This window comes from Carassius auratus, chromosome 3 (genome assembly GCF_003368295.1).
Source record: "Carassius auratus strain Wakin chromosome 3, ASM336829v1, whole genome shotgun sequence".
Lineage (NCBI taxonomy): Eukaryota > Metazoa > Chordata > Actinopteri > Cypriniformes > Cyprinidae > Carassius > Carassius auratus.
In genome coordinates, this window is record NC_039245.1 from 16217398 (window position 1) to 16236803 (window position 19406).

General features: G+C 36.8%; 1 protein-coding gene across 1 annotated transcript; it reads right to left on the bottom strand.

Annotated features, from left to right (window-relative positions):
- Positions 1 to 1853: 1853 nt before the first annotated feature.
- Positions 1854 to 18792, bottom strand: LOC113055812 (sphingosine kinase 1-like). The gene is made up of 5 exons (XM_026222183.1): positions 18307 to 18792; positions 9538 to 9687; positions 6450 to 6544; positions 6251 to 6366; positions 1854 to 2884 (listed from the first exon to the last, which is right to left on the bottom strand). Exons 1-5 carry the CDS (start codon positions 18713 to 18715, stop codon positions 2164 to 2166), a joined length of 1491 nt encoding a protein of 496 aa, XP_026077968.1. The 5' UTR covers positions 18716 to 18792; the 3' UTR covers positions 1854 to 2163.
- Between the last annotated feature and the right edge of the window lie 614 nt (positions 18793 to 19406).

Sequence of the window (19406 nt, forward strand, 5' to 3'; positions counted from 1 at the left end):
CAAACATCTCAAAATCCCTGCGCAAACAAATAATTATTCCTTCACCATAAAAAACAATATAGAGTGTTTACACAATTTTTAACCACGATACAATAAGTCTGACGTAAACTTGACTCCACTTTCAAACTCATTCATTCATCGTCTAACAAAGAGCATCATCCATTCACAAATCAAAACTACATCATACGTCTGTTTAACACATGTTGATCATCTGTATGGCTCTAAACCTTTCAGTCATGGTTAGCCTGAATCTGTTCAGTGTTTCTGTATAAGGCTGTAACAACATGTTCAGCAGGAAAAAATGTAAACTTACTGATGTAAACAGGTCACTGAAAAAACATAACTTTGAGCTATATCATATCTAAGATACTGTGCTATTATTTGATATGATTTATTCAAAATACTTGAACCTGAATATTAGATGTTTAAGAATCCAGAAACTCAGTGCCAGATGAAAATGATATTAAACTTGTAATATAAAAACACACTGACATCATGAAACAGATTTGGTGTATGGGTGGCTAATGTGTTACAAAATCAACAATACAAATGTATTAAGCAGTTATTTTGTATGCCATTGAAGAAAAAATAGTTTCCCAGGAGTATCTAGGCAGCATTTTTGGTACATTTAAAAAAAATAATGGCTCATTTACGGCAGGCATCACAAAAACTTCAGACTGATGGAGATGATATTGAGATGATATTGAGATGATACCGTGGCAGACGGCTGGTGAGGCTTCATCATAAACAAACATCTTCTGACAGTCAAACTGCTCTTAAATAATAATAAACAACACATTTTGATTTATATCATAAAAAAATAAAATAAAGATGAACAACTATATCATATATTTTCAACATTGGCACTTCTGAAAATCACGATTGGTGGATCACAGCAGCATAAACTCTCACCCCCAAATCACATATTATACACCAAAATAAATTTCACATTTACATGTACAGTACATACGTTAATTAGTTCTTTAAAAAAAAAATATTTTAGGGTTAAATGGTCAGAAAATAATGATTTTAGAGAGCTTACTTTATATAGAGTGAATAAGCTTTGCATTGGGAATGTTTGCAATTATTATTTGGAGTTTAATGATTTATTGTCATGAAAATAATGTTAGTGTAAAAACTGTCAATTTTCTTAATGCAAAATATAATTTCTTAGTATTTTATTTATTTATTGGGGTGAAATGGCGTGGCACAAGCATCTGATTTCACTCCAACAGTCACAGAAAATAATTAAGAAAGTATGTTTTGCAGAAAGCAAAACCAGTCAAGCTTTATAAAAAATAAACTTATTAAAATAAGCAATTATTTGATTTTACATAAATAAAATTAAACTTATTTTGTGGATTAGATATTAATGTTTTTCATTGTGCTGTTTTTCAATTAAAAAAATTGTCAGGAAAATACAAAATAAAAGCCCATTTTATTAATGTAAAATATAATTTCTTGTTTCCCCCTTAGTTTTTTGGATAAAATGCACCTTGAGCATGTTTTCAGAGGCACAAGCATCAGAGATGATGAATCTCAACCTGTTCAGCTCATATTTCACCCTCAAAACCACAGAAAAAAATAAATTAGAAATCATGTTTTGCATGTGTGGTCAGAAAATCGCAAGTTGCTGTTTCGCAGCTTATTTTTAACGTGAGGTGTACATGCTTTGCATTCTGACAGTTTGAAATAAAAATGTGGGATGTAATATATCATGAAAATAGTGTTGGGATGCAAAAAATATCTATTTTCTAAATGCAAAACATAATTTCCCTTTATTTTTTTTACTATCATTTCAGGAGCGAAATATGACCTAGACGTTATTTTCATGAGGTTTACTCGGTTACAATTCTTTAATAAAACAAACAAACAAACATTAAATTAGGGTGACGAAAAGTGCCATTTTCCAAAGAGAGCTCTGATCAGACGGCTTCTTGTGCTTCTGAATCGTCTCACAGTACTGTGATGTCAGACACCGATCGATCTGCTTCAAGTCAAACACTAGTATACACGTATTTGCATCGCTTTGACCCTTCTCTGAAGATCCCACCTTCATGCATGGGAAAATGGCACGTTTGGTCACCCTAATTGAATTCAAGTGTAACAGCAGGCAGTCAGGGTTGTGCGGTGGTGTAATGCTTCAGGTTTTAAACCCCTGGTTCACGCTGAGATGAGGCGGGCCGCTCCTCTGTGCACCTGCGCCTGAAGAGGCCCGTACTCCACGCGCTCGCCGTCCACCGTCATCACGCCGGCCGTACTCAGCGGCTCCAGCCTCAGCGCTCGTGCACGCCGGTACACCAGATGAGCGCAGCCCAAGTCCAGGTGCTTCCCGCTCTGCATGGCCCGGAAGAGCCGCAGCATCATGAGGCGTGAGACTCCCCCCGTCACGTAGAACAGGTGAATGAGTCCGTCATCGACCCGTGCGTCTGGAGCCGCCCGCAGATCCTCGTCCAGGTGCGCCTGAAACATGGCCAGCACCAGGACGAACTCCTGCTCCTCCACCTGCGTCCAGTCCTGCGGGACGGGCTGCTCCAGAGGGACCAGCAGACGGTCAGGCAGCCGGGTGTCTGCGCCACAGAGCCCAGCTGAGGACGACTCTCGCTCGCTTTCGGCAGGCAGGAACGCCAGCTTCCCCTGATAGACGCGTAAGGAGGCCAGACTCAGCAGCGTGCTGAGGAGGAAGCGCAGCGCTCCGATCGGCCGAAACCGCTCGCTCTCGATGTCCACGTCGGCCACGAAGCCCCAGGCCAGAGACAGGAAGGAGAAGAGACGAGCGCCGGACGCCAGACGGATGGAGACCAGGTCCAGTTTCGACACCAGACCCTTACAGAGCAAGAACCCACAGCTGGTGAGCAGGTCTTCACCCCACACCGGAGACGCTCTGAAGAGAAGCAGCAAACACACACACACAGACACACACACACAACATGAGCGCTCAGTCAGTCAGGCGTCACACGTACTGATGACCAAACTATAAAACATTAGAGGTGGACCAAACACCTATACAACAGAGCTATTCTAGTATTAGTTCCTGTTACAGTATTTCTTATTATTATGAATTAGCTTTATTTGTTTAAAGTTTAGCTTGTTTTTGTTAGTCTTTCCTTCATCAAACATTTCTATTACGCTTTATTTGTATGTATTTTTAACGAATACTTTAGTCATTTGTTTTGTCAGATTCTAATCTAATTTATATTTATTTTAGTAATTTTAGTGCTAAAACATTTATTTCGGTCATCAGCTAGGTTAACATTTCAACATCAAGTTTTTAAGTTCAGGTTTTTCATCTAATATTTATATTGAATTTTATTCCAGCTTTACTTGAATCACCAAAACATTTCTAAAATTGTTTAGTGAACAGTAACAACATATCATAAATTAATTGGATAATTACATTAGAAAAACTATAATCAATGAAATGAAGTTTATTTAATGCAGCATAATTTTACAAACAACAAAATTAGCCTTATACTATCCTTAAAATATAACATTTAACAAATTAATTACTATTAATATTTTTTAGAATTGATTTTAATTTAATTCATTTATATTTATATTTAAAAATTTTGGTTCGAGTAAATTCATTATATCTTTCTGTCATTTTCATTACATTTTATTTTAAATATTTGTAGTTTAGTTTTAGTAATGGCAGCACTTCATCTTTAACTTAATTGATCTATTTTGATAAATTGTGAAGGCATAATTTCTCTTTTTTGTCAAGTTCACATTTGTTTCATCTAATATTTATTTGATTTCAGCTTTATTTCAGTTAGTGGATATTGAGGTTTAATCAGTATAGTGTACACAGTGCTAGTATTTCATCTCAACACATCCACAGTCTCGATCAGAGCAAGTCACTTCACCGGACAGACATCATGACAAGACATTATCATCTCTAGTTGTTAAAGTAGCTTTAGTTTCTTTAGCTTCTTTTGCTCAAAATAAGGACAAAACCGGCTCACATTACACCACACAGGATCAGGATTACAGCCGTTACATTAAGAGTTTCTTTGTGAGTTTCTATTTGATAATAACCGATAAGGTTGATAAACCAGGAAAATGGATTAATAAAGTTATTACTTGCACATCTGCAGTTCTGAAGTACTAATAAAGGCTGAAACATGACTGTCTGTTTGCTGACAGTCTGATGATGTGACAGTAGGAGGCGTCTGTGCTTCATTAATTCATCTTTCATGCTTTCACTTCGTTTTCTCTCTCAGCAGAACCGAACCTGTATTCTTTAGCTCAAAGAAATCCCACAGAGATGCAGCTCTCACAAACAGATGCTAATGACTGGAATAATGACTGCTTACATCGCAAACTTTAAACTGAGCGTCTGAACGAAGCACAGCACAGACTGAGTGTAATGGAGATCACTAATTCACATGAACACTGACTCCAGATCAGAGATTCAGAAAGGACTCGAGCTGGCTGGCTTTATTATTATAAGGAGTTTAGAGAGCTTATATCTGGGAAACTCTACAGAGGAAGCTGTGCTATTTTTATATCATTAAATTCTATATTAACTAGTTCTGTTTAAGACATTTAATGAGAAATGAATGAGATATCCAGTAGAGATGCACATTATATCAGAACCGCATTGGCTGCTCTTCTGTATCCTGTTCCTGTTTAATGGATGTGAATATTTCCCTCATTTCGACATTCAGATTATTGTTACTCTATTATCTAATGCTCATTAGAAACACTAAATAAGCCTGTTAAATGTCATTTTTAGAAAATTTCAAAATGAATTAAAATATGTCATACTGTGCATTAATGTTGTGGTGCCAAAATTCTAAATAATAATAAATTAGAATAAAATAAATATAAATAAAATTATATAACATTTAATTTACTAAATTAATTTAATAGGGGTGCTCCGATCACGATTGGCCAATCGTTAATGCGCATCTCGTCAGTAAAGCCGGTTCTCTAATCAGCGGTTAATTCAATCAGGTGCGTGATTTCACATACAGCAGCTGTTACTACACAGAGCCGTTGTTAACTGAGAAGATGCGCCAAAAAACGCTGAAAATGAAGTGGATTTGCGCATCTTCTCTATTTCTTCTCTACTTTTGACGCTCTAGCGGTTAATAAACAGAACTGCTTGCGTCTTGTGGAAGAACATCGTAGCCGGAACTACTTCTCTCTGTTTATGTCTATGAAGAATCACAAAGGTACTGGGTTACTCCGCCGCGGTACCCCCGAAGCAATCTAAAATAGTCCGAATATAAACACTTATTATAGGTGCACCCTAGTGATTCAGGACAAGCCAAAAACACGGTTTGGAAAATGGATTAATGGTGTACTCGCTTATTATGTTCATTTTTCTACATTTTGAACACAAACAAAGTAACGGACCGCAGCTCTGATTGGTTGTTTTGGTTTTTTACCGGGAGCGATGTATTTCTGCAAATGGCAATAGGACACTGGGAGGAGCCAGAGGAGCTTGATTTTTTCACAGATTATCTGTCTCATATTCTACTGTCAGGACATAATGACAGGTTTAATAAATATGTAAAAAATATATTTTTACAAAAGTTCCCTACAGCACCTTTAAATTACATTATTTTTAATGAATTAGATGAGTTTTTATTTTATTTTTTATTTTGAATTTACATCGAAAAAAGAAAACAATTGTATTAATGGTCATAACGTGTGGGCTTTGGTCCAAATTTTAATACAGAATTTCATAAAATGTTAATTAAATGTATTAAAATATATAATTTATTTAAATCATTAAATATTTGAATTAAAATTTAGTTTTTAATTTTATGTCCAAAACAGAACATAATTTTATTATTTGCCATTGCCCGAATTTTGATACTTTTAATAAAACTTATATTAAATTATTAAATTAAATTTAAAACGAATAGGGTAATTCATTTAAATGAACTAAATTAAATTAAAGTTGAGGTTTTTTTTTTAGCATTGACATTTATTATTGGATTTAACACAATTTAAATAAATTAAAGTAAAATCTGAAATAAATTAGTTCTTTAAAGTAATGAAATGAAATTAAACTTTAGTTCGAAGTGTTTTATTTGTTAATTTCCATAGCTTATTTCATTATTGGCTGTAATATATTGCCATTGGCCAAAATGTTGATATCGTCTTTCATATTAACTCATCTCTAAACATCATGAGAAGAAGCAAGATCCGGTTGGTCCCTCTACATGTCAATCAGACAGCGTGGTGGGCGGTGCTTGTCCAGCATGATCTGAGGAGTTCTCTCTGATTGGCTCACCGTGTGTAGTGATGGACAGAAGCAGCCAGGGCATTTCCTGAACCCCCAGGCAGGATTCCCAGAGGAGTCTGGATGGCCTTTTCCCAATCCGGCCTATCCATTAGACCGTTCACCACCTAAAACACACACACACACACACCCCTCTGTGAGCTGAGTGCACACACACACACAGAGACGGACACAAGCGATCTGCACACACCTCAAACAGCAGCCCGTCTCCAGACAGAACGACCAGAGCGTCCCACTGCGTCAGGTCAGCGCTCCTCACCAGATCCCGCGCGTGATTCTGACGCTCTGTAGGACACAGATCACAGCAGACGCTCAGATTTCTGTCTGTCGCAGACACTGAGAACAGATTCTGTCTGGTGCATTAAAACGTATAAAGGCAACACTGGTGAACTTATAATCACTAGCCCCCAAAGTTTTGAACACCAAACCTGGAGTGCTATAATATAATTGGCTTTTGTGACAAACTGCTTGTGATGTTCCTCGTTTGTAAGCTGTGTAAAGCATCAACTAAATGAATGAATGTTAATTATTGCGTTAGATACAGTTCTCAGAGCACAAGAAATATGTATGGAACTCCTTATAAGAGTTTCACAGTCTAAACTGTGTGAAGTTTTGATCCTTTGAGTGTGTGTGTGAGTAACATCACTGATGGTGTGTGTGTGTGTGTGTGTGTGTGTGATAGAAAGAGAGAGAGAGAGAGAGTAACAGCTCTGATGGAGAGTGTGTGTGTGTGTGTGTGTGTGTGTTTGTGTGTGTTTGTGTATGTGCGCGCGTATGTGTGTGTGATAGAGAGAAAGAGAGAGAGAGAGAGAGAGAGAGAGAGTAACAGCTCTGATGGAGTGATTGTGTGTCCATCATTTATCATTCTATCTTACATCATTCTATCATCCATCCATCATTGCATCATTCATCCATCCATCCCTGCATCCATCATTATATCATCATCCATCAATGCATCATCCATCCATCCATCATCCATACATCATACTATCATCCCTCCATCCATCATTATATCATCATCCATCCATCCATCCATCCATCATCCATCCATCCATCCATCCATCATCCATCCATCCATCATACTATCATCCATCCATCATTCATCCATCCATCCATCCATCCATCATACTATCATCCATCCATCCATCATCCATCCATCCATCATACTATCATCCATCCATCATTCATCCATCCATCCATCCATCCATCATCCATCCATCCATCATACTATCATCCATCCATCATTCATCCATCCATCCATCCATCATACTATCATCCATCCATCCCTCCATCCATCATTGTATCATCATCCATCATTGCATCATTCATCCATCCATCCATCCATCCATCATCCATCCATCCATCATTCTATCATCCCTCCATCATTCATCCATCCATCCATCCATCCATCATCCATCCATCCCTCCATCCATCATTGTATCATCATCCATCATTGCATCATTCATCCATCCATCCATCTATCATACTATCATCCATCCATCCCTCCATATCATCCATCATTCGATTATCATCCATCATTAAATCATCCATCCATCCACCCATCCATCCATCATTCTATCATCCATCCCTCAATCATTCATCAGTATATTATCCATCATTCGATTATCATCCATCATTAAATCATCCATCCATCCACCCATCCATCCATCCATCCATCCATCCGTCATTCTATCATCCATCCCTCAATCATTCATCAGTATATTATCCATCATTCTATTATCCATCCATCCATCCATCATCCCTCCTTCATTCTATCATCCTTCTCTCCACTGTTCTATCATCATCCATCCACCCTCCATCCATCATTATATCATCATCCATCATTCTATTATCATCCACCATTTCATCATTCATCCATCCATCATTTTATCATCAATCCCTCAATCATTCATCATTCTATTATCCATCCTACAATTATCATCCATTCATCCTTCCATCATTCATCCATCCATCCATCATTCTATCAGGGTTGGGTCAAAAAAGAGCCACAAAAACTACGGATAACTTTAAAGAAGTTATATTCTAAGCCTAACAAATGTATTTTTATGATCTGGGTAATTATTTAAAACAAAACCACACATAATGTTTCTACTGTATCTCTCTGATATTTAGTTCAGATGAGTGCTGTCTCTCACTGTCTTTAATCAGTTCTGTTAATGACTGTATGCTCATTATTTATAAAGTAGCAACAATGTCGTTTGTAAAGTACAGTCTTAGGCACATTAGTATTTTCACCCCAAAAAAGGGTTTTAAGTTATTTACATATTTTGCTGTAGTGTGTCAGTATGAAATACCAGTTTACAGTTTTAACATTCATTTTGTCATTCATTATAATAATAATCTAGTGAGATTCAGTATGGCAACAGCCGGTGCTCCACACAGAGATCTGATCTCACATTCATCGAATCTGTCTGTGATTACATGAAGAAACAGATGAAACTGAGACAAACTAAATGTAAACTGATATTTTCTACTGACAGACTACAGCAAAATAAACTGGCCGAACATGAAAATACTAATGCACCGTTTTACTAAATACTAATGCATGACTTTTGCACAGTAGTGAATGTGTAATTAAATGAAGTATATTAAGTATATTTAAAGTAAAACAGCTGTGTGTCATGAGCGGTTAACACAGTGAAAACTTTACAGGAGATGGGAAACCGACTGCTCCCTCGTGACCTTTTGTAAACTGTATTTATGACAAAGAACTGCACAGATACAGATTTTCTAACAATCTTATCTATCGGCAAACACACACCTTGTGTCCTCTGTTTGTGTTTGAGTCCGCTCACACTGCTCCCCTGCGGTCTGAGGATTGAAGAGCAGGACTGACTCTGAGGCGATCGCGAATTTGCTTAGCGAAGCCCATGCTTCTTGAGTACATTTCAGAGAACCAGGACAAATATTTCAAACGATTGCTCAGGCATTTAAGAGGCACCGCTTTCTCCGTTCAGATTTGGTTTGGTTCATACTAGTTCCATAGGTATGGCACCAGGTTTAGGTACCCAAACCTAATCATCCATCCCTCAATCATTCATCATTCTGTTATCATCCATTCATCCGGCCTTTGTTCTAAACACAATGCTCTACCACTGAGCCACAGGAACTCTCTCTCTTTGTTGTTTAAAATGAGCTGAAACCACCCTGCCTGCTGTTCATAGCAGATCATATAATGCCATTAACAAGCTGAATCTGTCCAGAGAGCTTCTGTGTGTATGTGTGTGTGTGTGTGTGTGTGTTTGTGTGTTACACACCTGTGATGAAGAGTGTGTGTGGTATATCTGCCTCAGTGAGCATCCGCTGTATGTGGCGGTTATAGAGAGCCATCGCCTGGCCCTGTCCACTCTGAGGATTGACCAAAACCATCATGCCACGCGGTCGGCGGACCTCAGATAACAACACACCTGACAGAGAGAGAGAGAGAATCACATTTACATAAATGACTTAAAGCTGAAATCCATATGTTTTGCATCTTTGTTGCCATCTCTGTTTGAAACCTGCAACTGCAGATATTTGAAGATTCTTCTTCATGTGGGCTGTGCATTGGCGTGGCTCCTCTTTATGGAAGGCCAAAAGGATAAAAAACAAGCGATTGTTAATACGTCAACAACACTTTAAATACGCACAAACAACACGTATTTAACGCATTAAAATGTATGTGTTTTTGACCCTTTTGGCCTTCCATACCTCTTACCTGGGTTTCATTACCATTACAGTGTTCTGTGTTTTAGAGTTTAGTTAAAAAAATAAAATGATTAATTATAACATAAATAAACATCTAAACATAACACAAATAAATATACTAATAAAGTAAAAAAAATTATATAATAAAATACAGTAAAACTATAGCAAAAATTTAATTCTAAAATGAAAAATGAAAATAACAAAATTTTAAATTTACCGAGTGAATAATAAAACTATAGCAAACATTTTGTGTTCTCATGCTGTAAATGTGGTGCCAAACGTGAGGTGTGGGGTGTTTATTTCAATGAAAACATTGTGAAATATTAGTTAGACAGACAGTGAATGACTGAGCTGTGTACAGAATTATAAACATCTAAAAAATGGAGTGACAAACATATTCAGCTGCACTTAAACTGTTTTGTTCCTCATATTTGAGACGAATATTCCTCATAGTTTTTGTCGTCACACTGAGTTCTGGAGTAAAAACATAATAATAAAGTATCAGATGACATATTTCACTGGAAAAGTCATTCAAATATGTGAATTATTCAGTTCATATCATGTGATGTTGCATTGTTATGAACATACTGAAAAACTAGTGATTGCTAATGACATTTGTGTTAATATTTATACATTGCTTATTTATCATCGTTTAAATTATTACATTTTATATTAAAATGCATTTGTATAAAATAAATTAATAAAATATATATTTTAATTATTTGCATGCATGTTCTATTGTTTTATACTAATGCAATAAATAATCGACAATCGACATCTGTGGGGTAGAAGATTTGAATCAAGTGTTGGAAACATGAGGTTTTATGTTTGATGAATACTGTAAGAAAAGAGAGCATGGCCTCGGACGGGTGGTAGCTGGAAGCGCTAATGCTAAAAACACACGAACAGAAGTGGCTTCGTCTTGATTCGGTGTGATGTATAGCTCTGAGAGTGTTTATGTATGTTACAGGAGCTCTGTGCTTCTCGTGGGACGGCGCTCGGATCATCTGGTCGAGCGGGACGGACTGGTTTCACGGGGAACGGTTTACTCGCGGGACGATGACCCTGATGACAGGTGAGGCGTGAATCCAGCACACGCTCTTTTAAAGAAGACACACACACCTTCACAGAGAAACTCATGAACACACACAGAAGAAGGTATCGGTGTCTCAAACAGGTCCTGGATCTTTACTCATGGCACAGTTTCAATACATCACAAATGATTCATGAGGAGCTTTGGTTTATTTATTTATATCACTGCTCCTGTAACTCATCCAAACGGACAATTACACAATGAAATCAGTTTTATCTGTTTGTGATTTTTTTAAGTGGGTTTTAATCACCCTGCCTTTTTATAAAAGGTAAAATCACTCTAATGTAATTTAAAATAAATATTAAATTTTTTATTATATGAAATATATTTTATACATAATATAAATACATTAAAAAAATCTTTAAACAAAATTTATAAAATAAAACAAATGATTTTTCACTTAATAAATTAAACTTTTTAGAATAATAAGAAATAAAATAAATATAAATGCATATTTTAATTCACAATAATAGTACATTTAACAATTTATAAAATCAACAACAGTTTTATAAAGACAATAAACACCTTCTGTTTTTTTTTTAAATGCTCTGCATCATTTAACGCTGCTAAAAACACTATAACGCTCCTATTGCATTAATAAATGATCTCAGCCACTTCCTGTGGACTGAAACCTTTTTAACCTCCAGCAGCAGGAGGATGTTTAACCTGAGATTCACCTGTTACCCAGAATCCTCTGGGGCTGAAAACAACAGCCACATGAGCCCTGTGCTTTCACAGTGAGACTGTGCAGATTCACACTGACGGACTCTAATTAGCAGCAGAGCGTCTGTCAGCATCATTAACTCAAACTACAGCGCTTCCCTTCATGAACAACACATGAACCAGCAGAGACCTCACACAGGAACACCAGGGAAACAAACGCTGACTACGAAGAGAATGAAGCTGCAAACATTTGCTCTTTAAAGGAAAGGAGGATGTGAGGTATTTCATATCATTTAGATGCAATAAAATAAAAAAATACTTACATTTAGCAGACACTTTTATCCAGAGCGACTTACAGTGCATTTAGGCTACACTTTTTTTTTTTTTACCAATATGTGTGTCCCCCAGGAATTGAACCCAAGACCTTTTGCGATGCTAACACAATGCTCTACCACTGAGCCACAGGTACAATACTAGATATTTATTATAAATAAATATATTAAAAGAGAAAGATAGACAGAGAGAGAGAGAGAGAGATGAATAAGTGCTTAATCTCTTACACTGGAGATGATCTCAGCATCACAGCTGCTGAATTGTGAACACATGATAAGGATATACGGAGGTGTCTGTGTGTGTGTGTGTGTGTGTTTACACATCTATATGTGTGTGTGTGTGTAAATGAGAGTGTGTATGTGTGTGCGTTTACACATCTCTAAGTATGTGTGTGTGTGTGTGTTTGTGTGTCAGTACAAACACCTTAAACTATCCAAACACAAAAACACAAGTATTTACAAACTTCTGTATGAAGCACGCAGAACCTGTCAAGAACCAGATCATTTTTCACAACAAAACCAAAACATGAATGGCCTGCATTCAGACACATTCACATTTGTTTACATTCATTACACTCAAACACACTCATCATTTTACAACATTAAACCTGCAGTAGGTAACTTTTGTAAAAATATATTTTTTACATATTTGTTAAACCTGTCATTATGTCCTGACAGTAGAATATGAGACAGATAATCTGTGAAAAAATCAAGCTCCTCTGGCTCCTCCCAGTGTCCTATTGCCATTTGCAGAAATACATCGCTCCCGGTAAGAAACAACCAATCAGAGCTGCGGCCCGTAACTTTGTTTGTGTTCAAAATGTAGAAAAATGTATATAATAAGTGAGTACACCATGAATCCATTTTCCAAACCGTGTTTTTAGCTTGTCCTGAATCACTAGGGTGCACCTATAATAAGTGTTTATATTCGGACTATTTTAGATTGCTAAAACAGACATAAACAAAAATATAGACATAAACAGAGAGAAGTAGATCCGGCTACGATGTTCATCCGCAAGACGCAAGATGTTCTGTTTATTAACCGCTAGAGCGTCAAAAGTTACCTACCGCAGCTTTAATATACACATATATATAGACAATACATATACTGAGCTAAGCTACATGACAGAAATTGTAGATTTTAACATAATATCTATATCTTTTATAATCTATAATCTATATTGAATTACACATCATGTATTCAGACTACTTTTTGATTACTTTTGATTAACCTTGCAAGAAAATATATTCCATCCTTTATTAACATCATGTATAAAACACACACACACATATATTTATATATTTTTTAGAAGAAGAATTTGGGTAAATCTATAAATTCTGAATCATTTACTGCCATTGTGTGAATTTGATCTTTCTGTTCATCAAAGAATCCTGAAAAATAAAACGTATCAAAGTTTCCTTTCCATTCAGATATTCATCAGCACAACGGTTTTCATCATTGATGATAATCAGGAATGTTTCTTGAGCAGCAAACCTTCATATCAGACTGATTTCTGAAGAATCATGTGACACTGAAGACTGGAGGAATGATACTGAAAATACAGCTTTGATCATTTTTATAATATTTCACAATATTACTGATTTACTGTATGCTTTATCAAATAAATGCTGCCTTGGTGAGCAGAAGAGACTTCAGACTTCAATCTTCTGTCACATTATAAAGACAAAAGCAGCTTAGCAGCTTCATTCACCGCAGATATAGCGTGTTTCTAGCGTGTTTCTAGCGTGTCCTTGTGTAATGAATGTCTTTGTGTGTCTGTGACCTCTGTGTGCTGACAATACCAGCCTTCAAAACATCATGCAACTGCTTAAACCACATTCTTCAGAGAAACCAAGGCCGCTCTTTGTGTTGAAGTCTCGCTGACCTTGTTGTAAGATATAAAGGCATGTAAAATAACTCTCATCCAGCAACATCTGAAAATCCTGAAAACACATTCATCAGGAAATACTGTACGATGCAGGAACACTCATCATTAAAGCCTCCGAACCACAGACATGAGACCATTACTCCAATAATAGTGATGTGTTTGATATAACGAAAAAATTTATGAATTATAAAATGTAAGTAAAATATTTGTTAATATATGCAAATAAATACAATTAAATAATTTTAATTTTAATTAAATCAAGAAAAATATTATACTTTATTAAATATTACATTTTAGCAATGTAAATGATATCATTTTAAATAAAAATAAATAAATACATTTAAGAATATTTAAATAAAATAACAAAAAAATAAATACATTAAACATTTTAAATATTTTTTTTAAATAAATAAAATAAATACATCATACATTTTAAGTAAAATCAAAAAAAATATTTTTTTTTTTAATATAAAATACATGCATGAAGAATTTAAGCAAATAATTTAGAAATTATTAAAATAAAATATAAAGTAAATTAAATTACATTCACATAAAACATTTATGAGATAATTTTAAATCATCATAAAAAAATACTAAATAATAATAGTATGCTATATTTAATCATATATATAAAAAGCTACAAAGCTGACAATAAGCGCACCCAAGCCTTCTGTCAGAGTGGTTTTACCACATTTAATAGATGTGATGAAATCACTAGACCACATGAATATGAACATTACTCCAGATTTACAGCAGAAGACCGATGACATGCAGCTCATGTACAGCGTGTGTTGTGACCAAAGGGCTCGTGGGAATGTGATCTGACGCAGCCTGACAGCATCAGAGGAAAGGTCAAGAGGTCAAAGGTCAGCACAGAAGCAGATACAGATCCACACACAGCATCAGCAGATGAGACGTGTCTCTCTCTGTCTCTGCAGTAACTGTGTCTTCAGTGAGTTCAGCGCTAATGAAGATGCTCCTGAGTTCTGCATGAGCGTGCATTATTAGCCACGAGAGCTCAAGAGCCTGATGAACAGAACAACCGCTGTCGTCTCACACTCGTTTCAATTAACAGCTCATTATTGTGACTAAAAGCTGCCCACTAATGAAAAGACTCTTGCTCTTACTTCAGAAGAGTCTCATAAAATCATCCATTCAGATCAGAGACGGCTAGATCGTATCCAGTTTAGTGTGCACTATGGATTCAACTGAAGACTCAAAAGATAAAAAACGAAATACAGTATGGGCTCTTTAAAATCCTCCACTGATGTAGTGTAAACGTTGAGGACAATAAAACAACCCAACTCTATAAAAACAGCCCCAGAAAGGGTTTAGTCTTCCGTCATCCAGCATCGAGAGCGTCTCGAATGAATCACGATCAGGACATCTTCACATGTGACAGCTCTCTGCTCATTTAAAATACATGTATTCTGTTAAATAGTGTATTATCGTGTGCTGTGGATCACACATGCTGAAACAAGCTCGTCCATTAAACATGTGAATGCAGTATGAGTGAGCAGTAGATGCCAAGCTGTGTCCTAAACACTGAACCCTAACACTATACGACCGCTGAAACCCCACATGATCTTCAGAAATCACTCATATCTGCTGATTTGATGCTCAAGAAACACTTCTGATTATTAGCAGTGATGAAAACGGTTGTGCTGCTTCACATTTTTGTGGAAACTGTCATACATTTTATTTATAATTAAATCTATCGTAACATTATATATGTCTTTACTGTCACTTTAGATCAACTTAATGCATCCTTGATGAATTAAAGTATTACTTTCTTAAGTAAACCCTTGCTTTGCATGCACATAAGTGTAAACATGTACAGTATATTTAGTTTGGTGTTGACAGTGGTACAGAAACTACACACTTCATCTTTAAAGTCTATGAAGACGCATACATTTACTTGCACTTGTTTACAAAGTACCTTGAAATCAAGAGCTATTTATAATATCTAGAAGTTAAGACACTGATATCATTGCCTTTCATTCTGTATAAATACCACTGTCTTGGCAGCAAGAAATATACAGAAATATAGAGACAACAACCATCATAAATATGCACATACGCACATGAATATGCATTGTTATGAATTCCTTCATAAAACATCACAATAATCCACAAGTAAAACACTCCACTCAAGTCTATCACTTAATGTAAATATGCATGTTTGTAAGAAAGGTTTTTTTTTTGTTTGTTTTTTTTACTTCAAACCATTGATTCTGGCTAAAATACGGATCCATAATCCATAATCCCGAGTGTTTTACTTGTGGATTACTGTGATGTTTTAATCAGATGTTTGGACTCTCATTCTGACGGCACCCATTCACTGCTGAGCATCCATTGGTGAATGAATGATGCAATGCTACATTTCTTCATTTCATCTCCATCTTGGATGTCTTGAGGGTAAGTAAATATAAGCAAACTTCCATTATCTGCTGAACTATTCTTTAAACACATTGGTAAGAGGTTTGTTTTGTCCTCACGGTACCTCACTATTCCTTCCACTATAACTCTGAGTTACAACAGTATCCTGGACTCATCATTAACACGAGCTCATCGTTCAGAACTTCCTCAGGTCAGATCTAGAAGCCCAGATGTGTCTAGTGATCAAACATCTGCAGGAACCAGGAGTTTGAGTCTCTGTTGTGTGTGTGTTTCCAAAAACTGAAAAACGCTCACGAATGGCATCCGACGAAACTTGTCTGTCCTATTTTTCCGTGTTCAAAGATTCAAACAGCTGAATTGTTTATGCTTGACATAATTACAGTATCTACTGCCTAAATTAAGCCTGAACAGTGTTGTCTTGTTGCATCAAACAACAACAGTGATTTTGGACTTTGCAAACCATAAATACAAAGTACAGTTAGTTTAACCCTATAAAGCCTACTGTATATGTGATACACACATTTCAAGTTTCTGATCATAAAACATGAAAAACCTGTTGTACACAATCTAATCTTAAAACTCAATGTTTAAGATAAGCTTAAGTATAGTTTTGTGTATTGCTTTTTCATTATTTCATTTATGTATCTTATTAATTGTAAGGTGTCCTTGAGTGTCTTGAGAGGTGCTCATAAAAAATGAATTATTATTATTATTATTTATCTACTAAATGCCTTTTTGTTGTGAAATCTTTGCTGATTTGTATCAAGAAATCATAAGAATAACTTAAAGCCTCCAAAACATCTCCTATCTCATCTTTAGAGGAGCGTTTATTATCTCTCAGTCATCATTGTATTGCATTGCATTATATGTTTCAAAACTACAGAGCTTTGATCATCAAACTAATCATCTTACTAAACATACTTTTATAAAGATCTCATTTGTCCATATCAACAGCTGCACTTAATTGCATAGTTTTGCTGAAAATAAATAAATAAATAGGTGTCTTCCTACATATTATCACTATATCAGACTAAATGAGCCATAAAAGCCTGGTGTATCAGATGTGATAATCATCAACAACAACTAAAACATGCTAACTTTTTTTTGTTTGGTCTAAAGGTTCATAAACTCTTTCATTTATACAGAAAAAATAATCTGATTATTATGTGTCTCTCAGCATCTCTTCACATCTTAGCATCATCTCACACACACATCATCACATCTCTTCATGTCCACCATGAGCAAAAACAGCTGAAATCTGACCAAGTAAGATCATATCTACCTCTATCAGTGTTAAAAACACACACATCTCAGGTTTGTGCTCAGTTACAGTAAAGACTAGTCATCCAGCAGGTCAGACTAGTTGTCTCTGTTCCTCCTGGCAAACTGTCACACCTCATCCTCTCTCGATGAACCGGAGGAACATATCTACCAGAGTACTGAAGGATTATAGTGCTTACATACACAGATCACTGTATTTTCACTGTCAGACACTGACTATAAAGTGAGTTCTAGCAACTAACCAGCTAACAGAACGTTCTGGCAAAGTTCTCAACGGTTCTTAACAGAACGTTCATTCAGAAGTATCTGGTCTTTAACAATGTTCTCAAAACATTAACATGTAATAACGTTATTTCCACACGTTTGTGGAAGTTTCATCCTAAAACAATTTATTAGAACGTTAGTCTAATGTTTTAGAATGTTGTTACATGTGTCAGAAAGTTCCGAAAACTCAATGTTCGCAAAATGGCGAGATGGAATGTTTCCTTGAATTTCGAAAAACCGAACGTTCAGAGAAAGAGAAGCATGTGTTCAAAACCCATGATATTTGCATGATCATTTTTTAGAGCTGTGTAGTGTTTGTTGATGTTATATTGTTGCAAAGTGTTATCGAACGCGCGCATAAAAGCCTGTTTATTGAGTAAAGAGGAGTTTAATCTCTGTAGTAAGTTGGTTTCTTACCGTGCGCGTGTTCCGCGCGCCCAACGCTGTTGATGGCGCGCGCCCAGCGTTCCGCCTCGCGCAGGTTCGCGTCCTCATCATTATCATCCGTCCTGAGCGCGAGCCGAAAGCGCCGCTCGTCCCTCTGACGCCCCGGACCCCAGGCCATCCAGCGGCGCCGGTACGGGTAGAGATACACGCAGAGATACGCGTCCTGGTCCTCGCCCCGGTGCGCGCGGCTCCACAGGCAGTCGCGCAGGTCCAGGTGCTCCGGCGGTGAAGAGGAGCTGATGTTCTGCACGGTCAGACAGCTGTCCGACAGAGTCAGAGCGTGTGTGAGCCGCCCGGTGTCCGCGTCCGTGAACTGCCCGTGCATGCGCGCACCCGCGGCGGGCCCGTTCCGCTGATGCAGCGCGCCCGGTTCATCCATCCCACGACCGGACAGTGATGCGGTGAGTGCGCGTGCTGCCCCGGGACGCAGTTTGAACACGTGTGTGTGTGTGTGTGTGTGTGTGTGTGTGTGTGTGTGAGAGAGAGAGAGAGAGAGAGAGAGAGAGAGAGAGAGAGAGAGAGAAGAAAAGAATGAAAGAAAGAGTTTGCATATCTCTCTCCCTAGTGACGGAAAAGCGGCATGACAATAAAATAACGCATAAGGCAATAAGGAAAAGGGCGTGACATTGTAACTCTTAAGACATGACACTTCAGAGTTGTTTTTCGTAACTATGAACACTGTGATGATAACTGTGATCTCGGAAGTGGAATTCAAAGAAAACCAAGACCGTGTGTGAAAGCACTTATCTACCACACACACACACACACACGTGGGAGGAGGGGATTAAAAGAGACCCTCAACTGCAGTTTAAACTAGTACAAAGATATATTTATCGTTCATAATGTTTGTAGAGAAGACAATGTTTGTAGGCAGACACTGGACAATGATCAGATAGAGGATAACGACGTTAATAAACTGTGCAAAAAAACCTATCGGATTCACGCGTAATATAATGTAGGGGGGACTGGGAAAATAGATTCCCAAAATTAAATACTTGTAAATAGATTCAATTACATTTTAAAGTGCGCAAAATCAGCTAGACTAAAGTTAGTTTTTTTCTGATCGCATA

Excerpts from the sequence above, each read along its gene's own strand:
- LOC113055812 (XM_026222183.1), bottom strand. The coding sequence starts at position 18,715 with ATGGATGAACCGGGCGCGCTGCATCAGCGGAACGGGCCCGCCGCGGGT. Across the intron at positions 6,545-9,537 it reads ACACACACTCTTCATCACAG|AGCGTCAGAATCACGCGCGG; the intron begins GTGTGTAACACA and ends TGTGTCCTACAG. Across the intron at positions 2,885-6,250 it reads TCTGTCCATCACTACACACG|AGCGTCTCCGGTGTGGGGTG; the intron begins GTGAGCCAATCA and ends GCTTCTCTTCAG.